General features: G+C 40.1%; 1 protein-coding gene across 3 annotated transcripts in view; it reads right to left on the bottom strand.

Annotated features, from left to right (window-relative positions):
- The window catches only part of gria2b (glutamate receptor, ionotropic, AMPA 2b), a 164,037-nt gene extending 152,862 nt beyond the window's left edge, over window positions 1-11,175 (bottom strand). For all 3 annotated transcript variants that reach the window (XM_068042059.1, XM_068042067.1, XM_068042077.1), the window contains exons 1-2: window positions 11,082-11,175; window positions 10,576-10,716 (exon numbers count right to left, since the gene is read on the bottom strand). In XM_068042059.1, the coding sequence (XP_067898160.1) occupies window positions 10,576-10,716; window positions 11,082-11,175 (235 nt within the window). The remainder of the gene's footprint in view (window positions 1-10,575; window positions 10,717-11,081) is intronic.
- Between the last annotated feature and the right edge of the window lie 8,528 nt (window positions 11,176-19,703).

The following is a 19,703-nucleotide window of genomic DNA, read 5'->3' as shown; positions in this document are numbered from 1 at the left end:
AAAACTCCAATTAGAAAAGAGACCTTTTACCAACTGATAAACTACTGAAAATGTTTGACTATTGTTTCTCTTTTGCAGTAAGAACCACTCAGCTGCTACTCATATAGACAAAGGATTATAAACCAGCAGTCAGATCTAAACAATGGGGTTAAATTTCCATGAGGTGTTCCTCATGCTTTTCCACTGTATCTTCAGCACAAAATCCATTCAAACCCCAGAAAAATAGTGTCTACTCCATTGATGGCATTGGGCCAGAATTTGCTGGCAAAAAATAGCAAGTTTAATGGCACTCACCATTATTAGTATGTCAATCATACAGCAATTAGTAATGAAGAAGAGATGCCATGTGAGCTGCTAATTGCCACAATTTTCTGAATGATTTCTGCCACTCTGCCATTAAACTCACAAAAACCCCTGCTCACCCTCAACCTCCCCATTAAGTCTTGTTTTAACACTCTTTTAATGCAAAATTTATGTTGCTGCAATGCCAATCAACCCCTCCAGCTCAGAAAGGGAACAATTGAAACTGTGGAGTCCCATTACTACAAATAGTAAATGGCTGTTCAAGATTTTAAAAATTCTCCATCTCTGCGTATTTCTTGATCCTTCAATCTGATTGGTGAAAGAGATACACTGCCAGTCCTGCCATTCCTCAAGATCCCAGATGCCCCATTGACCTTGCTACACCGTTAAAGAAAGAAACACTTGCATTTGTATAGAGCCTTTCACAACCAGCGGACGTCCCAAAGTGCTTTACAGCCAATGAAGTGCTTTTGAAGTGTAGTCACTGTTGTAATGTAGGAAACGTTATTAGCTCAAACTTCCGGAAATTTGAAGCACAAAGAATTTGAGCTGAAGGGTGAGGGAAAAAGTGTAACTAATGTGGGTCACAACATGAGATACCTCACTCCAGTGAATCTGTGCCATTTTTCTGGATTTTCTGTGGCGTTCGAATGAACAAGCAGAAGAATCCCTGCAGAAAATTATCTCCTCATTCCTTTTGCAGATTGCAGCAATATTTAAACTCCTCCATCGTGCTATTGCCCAGAGAAGTTGCTACTTTCTATCCATTACTTACAGAAATATTGACTGTGTATTGTGGCTTTCTTAAAGCGAAACATCATGTTAAATTTAAAAAAGCATTTTCATATAAAATTTGCACTTTTTTTCTGGGTAACACACGAGCCGTGAAATTGCTTCATATCAATGCAATCCCAGGATAGTTCCATCAGATGAAATTTCCTCAGACTCAAAGTGTGAGCAAATTTAGGACAGTATTTTATTTGAACAAAACAAATGATACTGGGGCACTGAAAAAAATTATTGCTGTAAAACCTCCTCCTATTTTAATTTTATTTTTCACAAAATGATAACTTCTTGACTGCCAACCAGAAGGTCAAGAGTTTGAATCCTAGGGCCATCTGTCACTCAAGGATTGCCTCAATAGAATAATGTAATCACCTCCCAGCTGAGCTGACAGATGGATTGCCACAAGTCATTCCCTACTGGGCAAGGGAAAAACTAACAGCGTCTGATTTGATGCCTTTCGAGAAGCATCTCTCATTGTCTGTGTAGTGGAATTGACAAAAGTTAGAGAAGCTTACATCAAAAAGCTATTGACTGCTCGTTATGTGAGTGGCTTTAAGATGGAGAGACAGGAAGGCTTTGGCTGAAGGTTGTACTGTCTAGTAAAATATTTGTACTCCCTTTTCAAGACAATTTTTTTCAGGATCATGAGGGCGTACACTAGGATTCTTATTTATTATATATCTTAAAGCTTTTTTCCCCTGTTTTGTTAAATTGGAAAAAAATGCCTTAAAATTCATCAGGAATCATATTGTCCACTTTAACAGAATTAGGCTTGATTTTAAAAAGGGTAAATAGATTGAAATTCACCAGTTTATTGTGATAAATATGTGGCGCAGTGGTTAGCACTGCAGCCTCACAGCTCCAGCACCCCGCGTTCAGTTCTCAGTACTGCCTGTGCGGAGTTTGTAAGTTCTCCCTGTGACTATGTGGGTTTCTGCCAGGTGCTCTGGTTTCCTCCCACAGCCAAAGACTTGTAGGTTGATAGGTAAATTGGCCATTGTAAATTGCCCATAGTGTAGGTAGATGGTGGGGATGTGGTAGGGAATATGGGATTAATGTAGGATTAGTATAAATGGGTGGTTGTTGGTTGGCACAGACTCAGTGGGCTGAAGGGCCTGTTTCAGTGCTGTATCTCTAAATAAATAAATAATCTAACGTCAACCCATGAAGTAAGTAAATGACTCATCTGTGCAGCTGAATCAAAAGCCCACAAGCTACATTTTGCAGGTGTCATGGCCCATGCTGGGTGTTTTTAGTCATAAGGAGAATGGGACACCTAAATCGCCAACTGACTTGGTTCTTTATTGTTTTTAATGAGAAGGCTTTTTAAAAAAACAGTCTTACATGGTGAAGTCTTTGGTTGTCTTTCACTTGCACTAAAACAATAGAACCCAATTAACAACAGACTCCAATCATATGTTTGATGCTACTCAATAAAAAAGACAAACCAATGTATTTTGTAAAGGTCCCACTTATGCTTCAGATGGACAGATACACTGTACTCATGGAAGGCTAGTGGAAAATCTCTACTCAGCAAATATGAGGATGTTTCACTGTTACATTTTCAACCATTAGAAGATATCTAAACTGATTGGTCATAAATTTTCTACTGATGTGACTGATAATGGTGAATCCCACCAATCGGAAAAACCAGCTCTAGATATTTATGACGTGGCTGGACTATTTTCAGCACCTTTCTCTTGCATAGGCTTCTTGATAGCAGTTTTTGTAAGCAGACTGTGTCTCTAATGAATTGAAACCTGTATCTTTTACTTTCTGCTATTAAGACTAAAATCCCACTCATGGCATATACTGCTGGAGAATATATACAACAATAACTTGCATTTAAAACATCCCAAAGCGCTTCACAGGAGCGTTATCAAACAAAATTTGCCGACTATTTCAAATTCAGAAAATGTTCATAATGCTAGATCACCTTGTACAGGGTAAACTACTATTCAGACTTATTTATAAATAAAATGATTCACAGAAACAAAAACATAGGAAAAATACTTAACACCATAGTAATTATATGTAAGAACAGAAACAGTTGACAAGGGAGAAGCCTAATCAAATGTTAGCTTTTTATGGCTCAACTGAAAACTGTGCATAAAAATTATGCAGCAATTTCTGCCCTCTCTCAGAAATGTTGTAAATAAATTAGTTTAACAGGCAGTAATTGTTGTGTTGGTAAGTACAACGATCTGTCTGCATACAGCAAGATCCAACAAACAGCAATAAGATGAATGACCATAATTTTTTCTGAGGTCCATTGGTGAAGGAAAGAATCTTGACAAGGACCTTTGAAGACTCTTGCCCTCTTCCTCCTAACAGTGATCAGCTAAACTACTGAAACAGCCAAACAGAGCCTTAGCTTAACATCTCATCCAAAAGATAGGACTTCTGGCAATGCAGCACTTCCTCAAGATTATGTGCTCAAGTATTGAGTGTGGCTTAAATCTGTAACTTTCTGATTCACCATGCAAATAACTGATCCAAGCTGACACAGAGACCAGAAAATATATTGAAACTGTAATTAATGACCATCTTGGGAATTGCTAAACCACAGGGTGAATTCTGCAGGGTTTCGTCTGCTCATTCCCTGTAACTTTGGCAGAAGTCACTTGAAGGTTGAGGCTGAGGTACACTATTAGGGCAGATTAGAAAGAGCTTGCGCTTCACTGAATCATACGAGCTGCAGAAAACATGTAAAAATGGCTCTTTGACCACTGTAACTTTGGTAGATCAGGGAAAGATCTGTGGAAATTTACCTGCCATGTTTTAAGGGTACTTGAAGAGGTAAGTAATTCAAGGAAAATAACTGTATTAACTATAAAATATTATTTTAATGTTTTCTGCAAACTTTCGAAAGGATGCCACAGACACAGTTTCATGTTCACTTAAGATAAAGATAATGAACTATATCTAGGCTAGTGAAGGAGAGTATTCCATCACACTCCTGATTGTGCCTTGTAGATATTGGAAAGGATTTGGGAGTCAGGAGGAGAGTCACTTGCTGCAAGATAACTAGCCTCTGACCTGCTATTGTAGCCACAGTATTTATCTGACTGGTCCAGTTAAGTTTCTGGTCAATGGTGATCCCCAGGTTATTGATAGTGGGGGATTTAGTGCTGGTAATGCTGTTGAATGTCAGGGGAAGGCTGGAGATGGCCAATGACTGGCATATATGTGGCACAAATGTTACATGCCACTTATCATCCCAGTCTTGAATATTATCCAGGTATTGCCGCATGCGGGCAAGGACTGCATCATTATCGGAGGAGTTCTGAATAGAACTGAACACTAAGCAATCATCAATGAACATCCACACTTCTGACCTTTATGATGGAGGGAGATCATTGATGAAACAGCTGGAGCTGAGATGATTGTCTGCCAACAACCGCAACTATCTTCATTTGTGCTAGATATGACGCCAGGCAGTGAAGTGTTTTCCCCCAATTCCCGCTGACTTCAATAATAACATGAAATGATTTTGGATGCATATCAATGTTTTAATGTAACTCAAATCAGCGATCAGGTTCCTGAGCACACTCAAAGCAACAATTTGTGAATACTTCTTGTAGGCTGCCTCATACTGGTGTCAACTAAGCAAGCCCAGTACAAAGCCATATTTTAGACTTGCTCAGGTGGTCAATTGAGTATTTTGAATTTGTTACATAATTCTACCATTGACTTGTTCCTTAATTCATAAATGCTGCTCACACCTACACACTTATGCATAAAATTAGCTGAGGGAATGAAGCTCTATCAGTGTATCCTTTGTTGCTGAGCTCAATGCTACTTGCAGCAAGGGACAGTTAGATGTATAATTCTGTTCGGCAGTATACATATACCAATATAGGACTAGTATTTACAATCTAACGAGAGTCTTAGAGTATCTAAATTTTCTGTTTATGATTTGGCATCTCCCAGATTCTTTGACACCTCCTTTTAGTTAGTTGTCCTTTTCCAAACAAACTGGATAAGATAATGTGGAACTGCCTCTCCTTGATTTTTGAACCCATCCAAAGATAAAGGTTTAGAGATGTTCAGCAAAGTACTTGGCCAGCAAATACCTTTCATTCAATAATATAGTAGGATAGAAATTGTTGCTACCAAGCTATCGAATATATCTCACATCAGGAACCTTTTTATAGTTAAGTACACATAACAACTAAAAAGAAAAGTTTCATGTGAAATATGATGTCATCAATTAGAGAAAAGACAGAACATTTTAGGTAAGCACCAGATGACTTGAGCATTTCATGACCCAAAAAGGTAACTTTTGGACAGCTATTAATTCAGCATATGTCCACAATTTATATGAAAACTGAAAGGGTCATATGCTGTGCTTTCAGTTTATCATTATTGGTCAACATGTTTGTAGTCATTGCACCACAATTGTTAATCCTAAAGCAGGAGATTGTCACATACTAATAGAATGGAGTATCTTTGACAGTTTTGATGCTTGCAAAAAAGCAAAAATCACAGTAAAGTAGACCACCGTACATAGAATTTTTAAAAAAGTTGCCGAGGAACAATTCAAGGACAGTGATGTTATCTTAGTGCTCAGACCACAGTAACAGTGCAACTGGGGTGGTTTATCATGATTTGTCCTGCATGTCCTGCCTTAGACTCAGTCCTGATGGATAAACAGTTACCTACAGAATCAACTTTTTCATTGCCTTCCTTGCTAGCGTCCCATGTGCACCCTACAATTCATTTAGACCTCTACCAGCCACGTCCAGTCCCGCACAAAAACTCAATTAACTATCATTTTAGTGCATCAATTTAAAATGTCTCATTCACATCTGCAAACCTCTGCAACCTCTTCAATCCAGCTTGGATGTTCTGCTCTTCCACCTCCCGACTGTTGCACATCCCCAGTCTCTACACTCTACCATCAGCAACAGAACCTTCTGCCATCTTATCTCACTCCCCCCAACACATTCTACTGGAAGTTTCTACCGAAATTCTTCTGCTAGCTTACATCTTTTCCCATGTCAAAAACCTCCTTGAAAACTTCATCTTTGATTATGCCTTGAGCCCCTTTTGCTGTTCCCCTTGGGCCCAACCCTAAACTCTGAAGTGCCTCGGGATGTTTTGGTACACGAATTTAAATTGTTTTTGCTGTTACTATGGGGTGGCTTTCACAGGGATTCTCTCGCTACATCTCCAGGGTTTTTACGGATCTTCCATCGAAATTACAGTGGACTTGGGGGAAGGACCCCTGCGGAAATTCACCCCATAATCCTGTAAGTGCTCTAACAAGGCGCTGATATGGACGGTACACTTCTCTCCCTTCCAGTAGCGTATCTCTGCTCCAGCCGTGACCGTCCTCAATTCACAGTCCTGCTAAGTCTAAACTTGGCCAAACCAGGCTTAGGTGGTGTTGCTAAACCTGAACAAGCTAGCACTCCTCCTATCTACCAACACACAATGCTCCCTTCACAGAAAAAGGTAATCAATCAGATGCAATCGTTTTGTTTTGGACTGTAGCATTGATATAACTTGGCCGAGGGTGGAGAGAAGCAACGAGGAAGAAACAACAAAGTCTGTGAGAAAAACATGAAACACTTGGGTCTTCACAGATGCAGGAAGTTCATGCACTCCACTGAATATTCCCTCCTAGTTCTTTAGATGGTTTGATTCTCCTTGCGCCACTTTCAAATATGATTAAGACTTGTCCATGACCGTTCATGTTTTTTACCGTAATTTCCCCGACTTCATATATTTTCTGTGACTATTCTCTGATTTTCCCACAAACTGACCATAACAAAATTATAACCTGACAATAACTAATGAGATGATTGCTGTACTCTGTTCTGAAGAATGACCTCATTGACCATGTTGTTGTCGTTCAATGGCTTTTCTTGTAGATAATTAATAAAGAGCAGCTAAGGCTGTCCTAATGCATCAACCAGTTTATCCAGCAAGTAGCGAAGTAAAACGAACCAGGGAAATACTTCGTTTATTCACAAATGAATTAGCTGATCCAGTTGGTATAATGGTAACCATGCTACAATTGGTCTTTGCATCCCAAGGTTGAGAGGAATAAAACTAGCCTGTGTTCCCGCTGCTGTATGCGATCCTGAAAGTGTGTTTGTGGATGTTTAGTGAGGTAGGATTGGACTCAATGAGCTCACTGAAATCTTACATTTGCCCCATACTCAATAATAGCATTACTGTTGTTCACTTCACACACAAACTGCTGTTGTGGTTAACAATAGCGTTGAACGCTTATCTTTTTGTTCAAATGCTCTACACACTGGCTGTAATCCGCAGTGCATATTTTAAAGTATCTCATGGGAACTGGGATCATGGTTGTAGAAGAAATTACGAGAATTGAAATGATTCCCTGTAATAATTGACATGATTTATTATGATTAAGGTGATTATAAATGAAGTTTGCCGGGGCAAACTGACATTTATCACAAATACATTAAACCCATTAGTATTTGGGTATGAATAAAGTTTTTTTGCAGAAGATTGTGTAAGTAAATTTTCGGTGCCAAATCGACATGGAATTCAGCAGTTTGAATACAATAGACAGGGAGGGCTGCCCGATTCAAACAGTGCAGTGTGTACATACTTTTAAAATGTTCTGCATCCAGGATCTAATCATCCAAAAGCACCGTTGCAACTAATTTAAACTTACTTTTGTACCAAAGAAATAACATTTAGCAGGCCGATGCCGAATTTGAGATGAGGAATTATCCTCCTGCAGTTTGCAAGCTCCAAAAGTTTTTGATATTTTGATAAGGTGAGATGAAGTAAGATCTAAGGATGCTCGTATGGAGCATAAACTCCAGCATAGATCTGTTGGGCAGAATGGCCTGTTTCTGTGCTGTAAAATTCCATGTAATTTTCTGACGCCAGTCTGTCCCCTGGCGGTAAGTGAACAGACTGCGCCCTCTGCAACTGCTCAATGGAATGATTGACAATGCAGAAACTGCTGCCTCCGCGGTACAGTAGATCAAATCAATGAATCTTGCACTATTTAGATCCCGAGCATAACTACTTAAAGAAAATGTCTTTAAAACGCTGGCAACTTAACGTCAATGATGCATTAGATTCAAATTCCCTTAAAGGCAGGCTGTTTATTTTTCAAATGCAAGGGACTGGGAATATCTATTTTGCAATCGGATCCGGTGAATGGAATGTTAGTTTGTACGAGCTGACACTTACACACACACCGGAGACCAGCCATTTTATGAAAATGGATCTCTGGCAGCTCACAAAGAGTGAGGATTTTCTTTTTGCTTATCGGATCTCATAAATACAAAAGCGCTGGGCCAGAATGAATGCAATCTCCACCTGGCTTAGACGTGACAAGTGAAGACTGTATCTGTGGCGATCCTTTATATTCATCTTGCACATTCAGACACTGAATCACTCTATCAAAGGCCTCCTGTGATTTATAAATAGATGAAACTAAACATCTGTAAAAATAGCTGGAACTCAACTCCTTATAATAAATGCCATGGACCAAAATGTGTGTGAAAAGCAGTGTTAGTGAAAGAGGTTTTGTATATAATCTAATGATTTCAGTCCCCATCTTCTCCCAAACCGTCAGATAATCGTGACGTACATCGGATGCTTTGCTAAAGGCCAATTAACGTTATCTACAGCAGTAAAAGGGAACTCGTTGTGCCGTACAAAGAACTAGATGTGTCGCATTAATATTCATAATCCCCCCTCGAACACACATACACCATGTCATTTGAAATGACAGAAGGAGCATGGAGATCCGTGGAAATGTTTGATTCCATTGCTGTGTGAAATTGCCGAACGCCTCCTCCACCTTACAATTATCCTGTTCAGAGGGAAATGGTCTCAATTGTTTCAAGTAAGAGGGCGCTTGGTTGCCCTAGAATTTCATTTCCAACTGTATCCCGCAAATCAAGATGTATTTTTTTTATTTTAACTGGCACAAGTGTTGTTTAGCGATTTCCCCTCATTCACATGAAGTGGGATCACAATTCAAGAAGCACGACAGGAATAAATTGAAAATAAGCATTAGCAATCAGTCATCAATTTCAGCAACACATTTCTAAAATCTGGCTCGATTATATCAGAAATACGCCTTCTCGATAAAGGTGGCTCAATTAAAAATTGTAGCGACCCTTTGAAATCACATTGTTTACATTCCGATCACGACACTGTTCCCGAGCTCTGGTTTTAGCTTTTGACTCTAGATAAGTTGTTTGTTACTTCTTAAATAAATCTAAATTAAGTCAATTTAGTTCCTGCAGCCTCGCACAGAGATACAACATCGCATCCAGCCAGTCCTTCGGCAGCCAGCTTCCATGTAAGTAATTGCACGAAAAGCTACACGGAAAAACTAACAAACTCAACACAAAGCAAGTTAAAATGGAGACGTGACTTAAGGTTCGGAAGTAATAAGCACAGGTACATTATTGGCTTGTGTAGCACATAGCAGCTGCACAGAGATACCTGTCCCGGCTTTTAGTCTTCTCTCATTGAATCTGAGAGATGCTTATATAGCTCTTTTTCTAATGCTGTGTGATAATCTGGTGCAGTGGAATGTACGCGCCATCCTCCCACCACCACCATTTTCAGCAATCTGGAAAACAGATGCCCTCTTATTTAAAAGAATTGTGAGTCAATATTACATGTTTTTATTCGGGACCATACAACTAACTTTTTATTCCAGTAAAAATAATAATCACGACCAGCATGTTAAACAGGTCCAGTTTATAAAGCAGTTTTACCCAAGGTTCGGGTCAATAACTCTACTTGATTTATCCATATTCCTTGTCTAATGCTGCTTTTCTCTCCTGCATATATTCTATAACGACTCCGTGGGCTAAATGCTCGTTATACCACTGCAGTGGTATGACGTCAGCAGTATATCACTTACTTTGTGATGTGACCTCTCTTTGTGACTTCAGAGTGTAACAAGAATGGTAATGGCTTTAACATTAGTGTCTTTTGATTGTTACATTGGTATAACGAGATCACATCATTGGTTTAATGCCTGTCTGATCATTATATCCACACCTCGACTTAATAACTAACTGGCAACTCCGTTGCTGGTTAGTTATTACACTGGCTCACTCAATGGGAATGTGACTCACATATATGACACAGTGCTGAAGATCATGCCACTCTGCTCTTCCAGTGAACCAACTGCCATTTGAGATGGTCGTACCACAAAATATGTCTGTGAAAAACACTCGAGTTCACCACACAGAAACACACGAGGTTTGCAACCAACGATTGAAATGAGCATATGATTTTTTTTAATGCAACCTTTAACGTTCACAACACTTCACTTTCCCAGACATACACGGTAAAGCAGTCTAGCACAAAGAGATACAACATCGCATCCAGCCAGTCTTCAAGTTCAGGTAGATCAATGTTAAAAAAAAAACGCTCGGTTAACTGTCCCTGCTCATGCTAGAGAACCCAAGCATTCCAATACATCTAACATTACTCGTCTTGGTTAGAAAGAAGACTTACATGCATTGGTTATGGCGAAGCTGTTTGCCACCTCCAAATTGTCAACATGGGGCGTTAGTCTCAGTTCGTGTGAATTATGCTGAAAAATTCCTAAACGAAACGCGCTGTATTCCTGATCTGCCCCTCTTGGGAATAGCCCTCCTGTAATAGAGAAGCAATAACTGGTTTTGCCCGTACTACGGTTTATTCAAAATTCATCAACGGAAGCTTATATGTGTAGTAATGCATTTGTGGTTTGTAGTCCAAATAAAATTAGGAAGGTCGTGAAGATTTACTTAAATTGAAATCACTGATGCTAAAATAATATGAGATTAAGAATCTCCATGAGAAATAAACAGTTTTTAAAATTCTATGATAGCCACTCATAGTTGAATGCTTTATGGCAGAGAATACAGAAAGGCAAGTACGATCGATAGAATTGGAGTATTTCACACAGCGCGGTACACAGAAATAAGAATTTATGATTTGTTTGGTATTTACAGTTATTTTATTTGAAGGTAACTCACCTATTTGTACGCTGGTGGGAGAAGAGGCACCAAACGCCAGTCCGCAAAACCAAGAAACCAGGAAGACGGATATATGCTGCATAATCTTTTGCATTGTCGAAAAAATACTGCAAGCACGTTATAATCCTTCCCTTTCAGGATTTGTTGTAAAGTTCAGATCCTTTGCATAACGCAGTTTCACGAAAGGGGAGAGAAAGAGAACAGAAGAAAACAATAAACACCTCGTTGGCGAACGCTGTCTTTCTCGATTGAAAAGCAGCAGCAGGAGCACGAGCAGGAGGAAGATGTGAAAAGCAGTTTTAGCACTGCGCTTTACCCAGCATCACCTCTCAGTACAGCCACGCTGCCAGAGACATGTCTTGATTCTTAATAAATCCGAACACACGAACATAACCGATCAGTGACCGAACACATGCACATTTCTCACTACCAATCCAGAAAGGACTTGACTCGGATTCATTAGGCCTCCATTTTTTTTTTGCAGAATGCTTTTGCTTGTCATATTCCTTTTAATGTTTTCACTTACAACCTACATATTAACGCCAATATTAGAATGGCATTTCAAATTACAAAGTGTGGCATCCGAGTGGAACGGGCAACATAAACAAACGTCCTTTAGACGCCCATACTATTTATTCTTCTGTTAACAATGCTATTATTCAGGTTTATCATATTAGTAACACTCCATTTATTAACCATAACATATTAATAATCTTCAGATTTTATAAATCCACAATAAGCACATATCAACCATGTACTGATACGGCGCTATTAATACTTCATATTTTAATGTCAACGTGAAACAATAATTATAAGATTGGAGTCGCACAAAAACAAGAATTTCCATCCATTTATTGGACAACAGCATCGCAGTTGTTTGTAACTGTTCATATGGACAGAACATCACTTTTCTAAATCAATAGTAGAGCTGATTATAATCTTAGCATTGTTGCCCAACCTTTCAGAGTTTTTCGGAATTCCTACCATAATTAATAATATATTTTAAAGCAAAAATGATAACACCGTGTTTAATATTTTGTCAAGTGTGACGGTTTTATTGTAACATTTGTGTAAGATAAATCAGTTGTAGCACTGAGCAATCAACGTTTAAGTTAAAATAGAGGTTTTCACACTCACATTCCTAGTAATTGGGACGTACAAAGTTTAAACTAATGGCAGTGTTTCTTTTTGCCAGATCATTAATCCAACAGTGTTAACCACGGTGGATTTAATCTAGTGTTTGCTACATTATAAACACATTTTATCAACCAACGATACAGTGTTGACTCTCACTTATGAAGATGTAGGCATTGCAAAATATGATGCTTGAACGAAAGCAGGCCCAGCATTTAACAGATTTTCATCATCGAATATCTTTGCTTATTTTGGTTCAGTTATAAATCTGGTACTAACACTCGAAGTCAAATAAAGAGAGAAGGGCGTGGCATAAAAGATGTGATTTATGCATCGTATTATCCAGAAAAGTGGCTAACTCATCTTGTTACAATTTTGTCATTATGTCAGTGGTATCAGAGCAATTATTTTAGGGTTAAACAGACTAATGTGTCAACAAAAGTGACACAAACACATTTTTATCCTTTCTAACACAACTCAAGCAGTGATGATAATTAATTGTGGGCCCCACTGAATTATATAAGTGCAATTTTAAACATCTACTTCTAAAATAAATACAACAACATGATTGAACCCACTCTTTTCCTTCAAGCTCAGTGACTGCTTTGATTATTAAATAAAGCCAAATGTAATGCCTTCTGCACTCAACATTGAGTTCAATAATTTCAAACCATGACTGCCATTTCGATTTGATTTAACCATGTGCTGAACTTAAACTTGTTTTTCATGTTTTTGCTTTTGGACAGAGTTGTTCATTACTCTGCCATTAACACACCCTCTGGACAAATTCTTTGTCTTTTACTGCAACTATTACCACTCCCTCTGCCTTTTGTTCCATAACATCTTTGTCATTTAATCTCTCTTGTCCTTTAGTTTAGTTTAGTTTAGAGATACAGCACTGAAACAGGCCCTTCGGCCCACCGAGTCTGTGCCGACCATCAACCATCCATCCATACTAATCCTACACTAATCCCATATTCCTACCACATCCCCACCTGTCCCTATATTTTCCTACCACCTACCTATACTACGGGCAATTTATAATGGCCAATTTACCTACCAACCTGCAAGTCTTTTGGCTGTGGGAGGAAACCAGAGCACCCAGAGAAAACCCACGCAGACACAGGGAGAACTTGCAAACTCCACACAGGCAGTACCCAGAATTGAACCCGGGTCGCTGGAGCTGTGAGGCTGCGGTGCTAACCACTGCACCACTGTGCCACCCTACTGCGCCACTATGCTGCCCTAACTGCGCCACTGTGCCGCCCTCTGCCCTATTTATTTCTTTAGAAATACAGCACTGAAACAGGCCCTTTGGCCCACCAAGTCTGTGCTGACCATCAACCACCCATTTACACTAATCCTACATTAATCCCATATTTCTACCACATCCCCACCTTCCCCTACCACCTACCTATACTAGGGGCAATTTATAATGGCCAATTTACCTATCAACGTGCAAGTCTTTGGCTGTGGGAGGAAACCGGAGCACCCAGCAAAAACTCACACAGTCACAGGGAGAACTTGCAAACTCCGCACAGGCAGTACCCAGAATTGAACCTGGGTCACTGGAGCTGTGAGGCCACTGTGCCGCCCCAAAGGTCTATTCTAGCCCTTCCCTTTTGCCTTTCTTCCCCCCTCCTCCCTTTCACTTGCTGACAACATTTCTAACCTTTGCCAGTTCTGATGAAATGTCATCAACCTGAAATGTTAACTCTGTTTCTCTCTCCACAGATGCTGCCAGACCTGCCAAGTATTTTCAGTACTTGCTGTTTTTATTTCAGGTCGTCAGCATCCACATTATTTTGCTTCTTATCCAAATGCAATCAATATGTGATCATAAAGAGATGCTTCTTTGCAATAAAAGGCTGCTGCATGAACAAGAGGAAATGGACTCCAGCAGAAACAATTGTTCAAAAACAGCTCCCATCATTTGGCTGGTCAACTAATAGATTAAGAATATACCTAAGAAGGTATTGCGCATATCCCTTGTTTCGGAGACATGCAATCAAATCATTGGCTGATAAGGGTAATTAGCCTAGGTAGCATAATAATAATTTAACCAATGTATTGCTGCTTAAACACAAATGCAGTACGTTTCACTTTGCAGTTGCAATGCATTGTATAATCTTAATTAAGTCATGGTGAAATGTAAAACATGGTGAGGGCTCAGAGGGCGGGGACATGAACTGGGCCATACCAGCTTTCCTTCCATATAATCAAGTGTTTCAATATGTAAAAGGTCTAAATGCAGGGGGGGGGGGTGGGGGGGCGGGGGGGGGCGAATTATGGGCACGTCACCTTAAGTGTAAATTGTCCAACTAGAATTGAAAAGGCGAGGTAACGTCCAGTATTAGTCCCAGCTAACTACATTTTGTAGAGTCTTGGTTAATTAAAAATAATTAATATAGCTGAAAAATTCAAAGACATATCAATATGTGCCTTCAAAATAACAACAGAATATGGAAATATGTCGACACATATGGTCATCTCAGTTTTTGAAATGTTTTCATTTTCCTTACTATACTCGGCATAAAAACTGACAGCTAAGATTTTGTGTTCATCAATAATGTACCTTTTTATTATTTTTAAAGTGTTTAAATGATGTCTATTATTTTCTTCATCTGAGGAAACTATTTTAGTGTTCTCTTCAGTAGATACTGAAGAATTACCAATGACACACACACATACACATAACTATTAGTTGATTTACTCGGCAATTTCTGAGATTGTAAATTGTCCGCACAAAAATAGACAGCATGGACAAATTGACAAAAAAATCTGACACTGATTTTTTTTAAATTCGTTCATGGAACATGGGCATAACTGGCTAGGCCAGCATTTGTTGCCCATCCTTAATTGCCCAGAAGGTAGTGGTGAGCTGCCTTCTTGAACCACTTCAGTCCTTAGGGTGTAGGTATGCCCACAATGCTGTTACGGAGAAGGTTCCAGGATTTCGACCCAGCAACAGTGTATGGTATCCGATCAAGAAGTTCACATGATGAAAGGTCAGAATGAAATAAAATAGTTCATCTAAATCTTCAAATGAGATTATAGCATTGAAATCATTGCAAGCCCTACTTATGGCAAAGCATTTCTCCAGATTACATTTTTATGACATACATTCATGATCATTTTTTTAAAAGTTTAATTTGGACCTATTGTTCCATTAACCAAAGCTTTCAATATCACTTGAGTGTTGTTTCACTGATGTTTGATGATTTCTACACTAAAGAATTAATGATTCCAAAATAATTGTTTGCTCCTCAGGCCCTGAAATTTCTTTGGTTCTACTCCATTGCCAAAAGTACAGCTAGTCTGTCCCAACCCCGACTCCATCCCAGTTCCAGGGTTGGAGTCATTTTCTTGGAGAAGTCAGGCATCTGCGCCGCTTGTGCATTTTGGGCATTCTCCTGCAATGATTGGTGAGGAGTCATGGTGGGGGAGGGGGGCATGTGGGATTTGAACAGGATTTTATCAAAGGAAGTTTGGTGCTCTATCGGGGCTGTCCAGTTCTATCAGGATTCGTACACAACCTCATTTCTGCTTTTATTCCATTAGAATTTCTTAAATGTCAGATTATTAGCCTTTGTATCATACAGGCACACTTTTCATTAGAGGCAAGTGAGGCAGAATTGGCAGGATTTCTGATGGGTGGCAAAACTATACCAATCTCCCTCCCCCTTCTAAAGACATTTGTATAGTGGGGATGATTGAGTTTTAGAAATTACCTCACTCACCTCTGCCAGAATTTTGTGATGACGAAAAAAGAGGGAAGAGACCCAGTGGTACTGAGTCCTGCCTCAAATTCCAGTTCATCTACCCAATTTACTTTGCCATGACATCCTCCCGTTCTAAGCAATTTTAAGATCTAGGTGTTTAGTCATCTTAGAAAGGAGACTTTCATTCAATTAATCTTAATAAGATTTGGATTCAGTTCCCAAAGGAGAAAGAATGACACTCCAACCCATTACTTAGCCAGTTTGTCCTTAATACTTCCCACTTTTATATGAGATAGCATTTAAAAACCTTCCAGCAGGAGACCAGCAGGGAGGGACACACAAACTAAAATTACTCAGAAAGCTGGAAAAAGCAGAAGCCCAACTGTTTGGCCTTCTGGAAGAGTGCTGAAGACCAATAAAAACATATCTACCACTCAATCTAGTGTCTTTGTTCCAACATAATGTTGCCTTCCACAGTTTAGACAAAACTTATCTGAAATAATAGCTGAAAACATGTGATTACCCTTAGTCTGCTGCCTTATGTATATTATCTGCCTTAAGTACCTGCACGCAAACTGCATTTTTAATTCATGGAATGAAAGCTCAGCTGCATACTTACATACCATTTTTCTTTCTGTAAATAAACCTGAACTGCCTGCAGTATAAATGACTACTGTACTTAAGACTGCATCAGAATGTATGCATCCCATCAATCATAATTAAACCACCACATAGCCAGAGCTACGTATACCTCTAATAGTTAGTAAATTGCAGCGCATGAGAACTGGTGACTATAACACTTCCAGTGATTGCTGGTGTACTGGAGAAACCAGTGACAAGTTGCAGGCAAACTAGATAGCAGGTCAAAAGGTTATGTATGCTAATGAAGGTCAATGGGCCTAACCTCAAAGTTAAAGTGTTCAGGCATCAGAATGTTCATGGTTCACTGTGGTGGATGACAGAATGGAAAGATCCATTTAAATGAAGTAGGCATTTGATAAAGTACAGCACGACAGACTTGTGAGCAAAGTTATAGCTCATGGAATAAAAGGAACAGTAGCAACGTGGATACAAAATTGGCTGAGTGACAGGAAAAAGAGAGTACTGGCTAATGAATGTTTTTCAGACTGGAAGAAGGTTTGTAGTGACCCAGGGGTCAGTATTAGGACCCTTGCTGTTCCTAATATATATTAAGGACTTAGACCTTGGTGTACAGGGCACAATTTCAAAATTTGCAGATGATACAAAATTTGGAAGCATTGTGAACTGTGAGGAGGATAGTATATAGATAAGTTGGTGGAATGGGTAGGCAAGTGGCAGATGAAATTTAATGCACTGAACTGTGAAGTGATTCATTATGGTAGAAATAACCTGGAGAGGCAGTATAAAATAAAGGGTACAATTCTAAAGGGGGTGCAAGAACAGAGGGACCTGGATGTATATGTGCATACATCATTGAAGGTGGCAGGACAGGTTGAGAGAGTGGTTAACAAACCATACAGCATCCTAGGTTTTATCAATAGGGGCATAGAGTACAAAAGCAAGGAAGTTATGTCAAATTGTATCGAACACTGGTTCAGCCTGAACTGGAGTATTGTGTCCAGTTCTGGGGGCCACACTTTAGGAAAGAGGTGAAGGCATTAGAGAGGGTGCAGAAAAGATTCACAAGGATGATCCAGGGATGAGGAATCTCAGTTACATAGATTGGAGAGGTTGGGACTATTTTCCTTGGAAAAGGTAAGGTTGAGAGGAAATTTGATAGAGATATTTAAAATCATGAGGGGACTGGACAGAGTAGATAGGGAAAAATGTTCCCATTGGTTGAAGGATTGAGAACAAGAGGACACAGATTTAAGGTAATTGGCAAAAGAAGCAATGGTGACATGAGAAAAAACATTTTCATGCAGCAAATGGTTAGAATTTAGAATGCACTGCCTGAGAGTGTGGTGGAGGCAGATTCAATTGAGGTATTCAAAAGGGATTGTTATCTGTAAAGGAAGAATGTGCAGGGTTATGAGGAAAAGGCAGGGGAGTGGCACTAGTAAATGGGTCCTTTGGCAAGCCAGCGAAGATACAAATGGCCGATGGCCTTCTTCTGTGCTGTAACAATTCTGTGATTCTGCAAAGAAGAAATGCATATGGGCTAATAATGCAATTGCATTCCCTAAGTGCTCATGTATTTCAGTCATTGACTCTTTATTATTAAGCTTCTTTCAGAATTCATTGACTGCTATGAGCTCAATGTGCATGATGCACTTGTACCATATACTAAGCTAAATTTAATTCAGATTAGGGGTCCTGCCTAAAATGCATCTGTAGCATCTGAGCCCCACTCAAATGCACTGTACTCACTTATAGGGATGAATTTTATTCGGGCGCCACCATGTGTAGCGGCGCACTTTCAACTCAGCACAGCGCCCGCATTTAGCCGCCGCCGCAGAGCCTCCGCGATATTACATGCGGGGGCTTATTAGCATCACTGCGCCGAGCCTCCCCCTGATATTACGTGGGGAGAGGTGGGACATTCGACGCAGTGAGAAACCCTTTGACTGCTGTGCAGCAGGTGCTGGGGCCTTATTTTAAGTGCCCCTGCTTCCTGACAGCTGTCAAAGAAATACTTACCTGACTACTGAAGAGTGGGGCTGCTGTCAATCTGGCAGCAAAGCAGAAAGTGCTGCAGAAATCCAACAGGTCAGGCAGCATCTGTGGAGAGAAAAGCAGAGTTAACTTGTTCAAGTTCACAGACCTGAAAGTTAACTCTGCTTCTCTCTCCACAGATGCTGCCTGACCTGCTGAGTTACCCCAGCACTTTTCGCTTTGCTGACACATACTTATCCTACTGTGTCCCAGTGTCCTATGAAGTTGCGATCCTCTTCTTCCACTCAAGTGTAACATTCCTTCTTGTAGACGTGCTGCACCTGGGTAAATAATCTTAAATTTGCACTTTCAAGGACATGAGACTTAACTAGACCATAAAAGGTATTACAGTGATTTACATAGAACACACTGACACAAATGGGAAAGCACAGGTGCCACAGCAATGTAAATACGTCTTTCACTAAATGTTCCTCACCAACATGTGTGTCCTTTTCTCTGTGCGAATGATGTGTGCCAGCATCAGATCCCTTTGCACCATTGGCCCTTCAGAAGAGCCAACGTATTCAATAACATCATTGCCATGCCACCATTACACATGAGCGTCTCCACGGATGCAGTGAAATGTATATTGGCTCAGTCAGCTGCTGCCTCTAACAGTTTACACAGGGATGCTGCAGATGTCGACTGGTGCACAGCAGGTGAACGAAGGTGATGTGAAGATTGCAGAGCTCATGTCAGTTCCTATGGAGCAGGGAGCCTTTGTCTGATAAGCCACTTCCATACATCCCTACCTCACTGCTAGCCCTGTGTGCAGAGCCTGGCTACCATCTGCCTTCCCATGCATCTTTCATGTTTTAGGTCCTCAGCGTCCTCATAGTCCAAGGAGGAATCCTATTGATGTCTCTCCTCATCATGCCAGACCTGGCACCTATTGGGTGCAGCGCAGCAAAGAAAGGAACTGGCCTTTTCGGCTCGCAGTACAGAGCATCACCCTATCCATCCAGGCATTGGAGGCGCTCTTTCAGCATGCCAATCTCCTGCTCAGTGCTGGCTCATGTAGCTCAGTGGCTGGCATTGTATCTCTACTCTGCAGCAGTGGTGGAGTCTCTCCCTGGTGTCAGGAGCCATGTCTGCAAAGGATAGCCCTTATCTCCAAGATGCCAGCCCT

Source organism: Heterodontus francisci, chromosome 1 (genome assembly GCF_036365525.1).
Source record: "Heterodontus francisci isolate sHetFra1 chromosome 1, sHetFra1.hap1, whole genome shotgun sequence".
Classification (NCBI taxonomy): Eukaryota; Metazoa; Chordata; class Chondrichthyes; order Heterodontiformes; family Heterodontidae; genus Heterodontus; species Heterodontus francisci.
The sequence above is the reverse complement of the archived record's forward strand: the minus strand, read 5'-3'. Positions and strand labels throughout refer to the sequence as shown.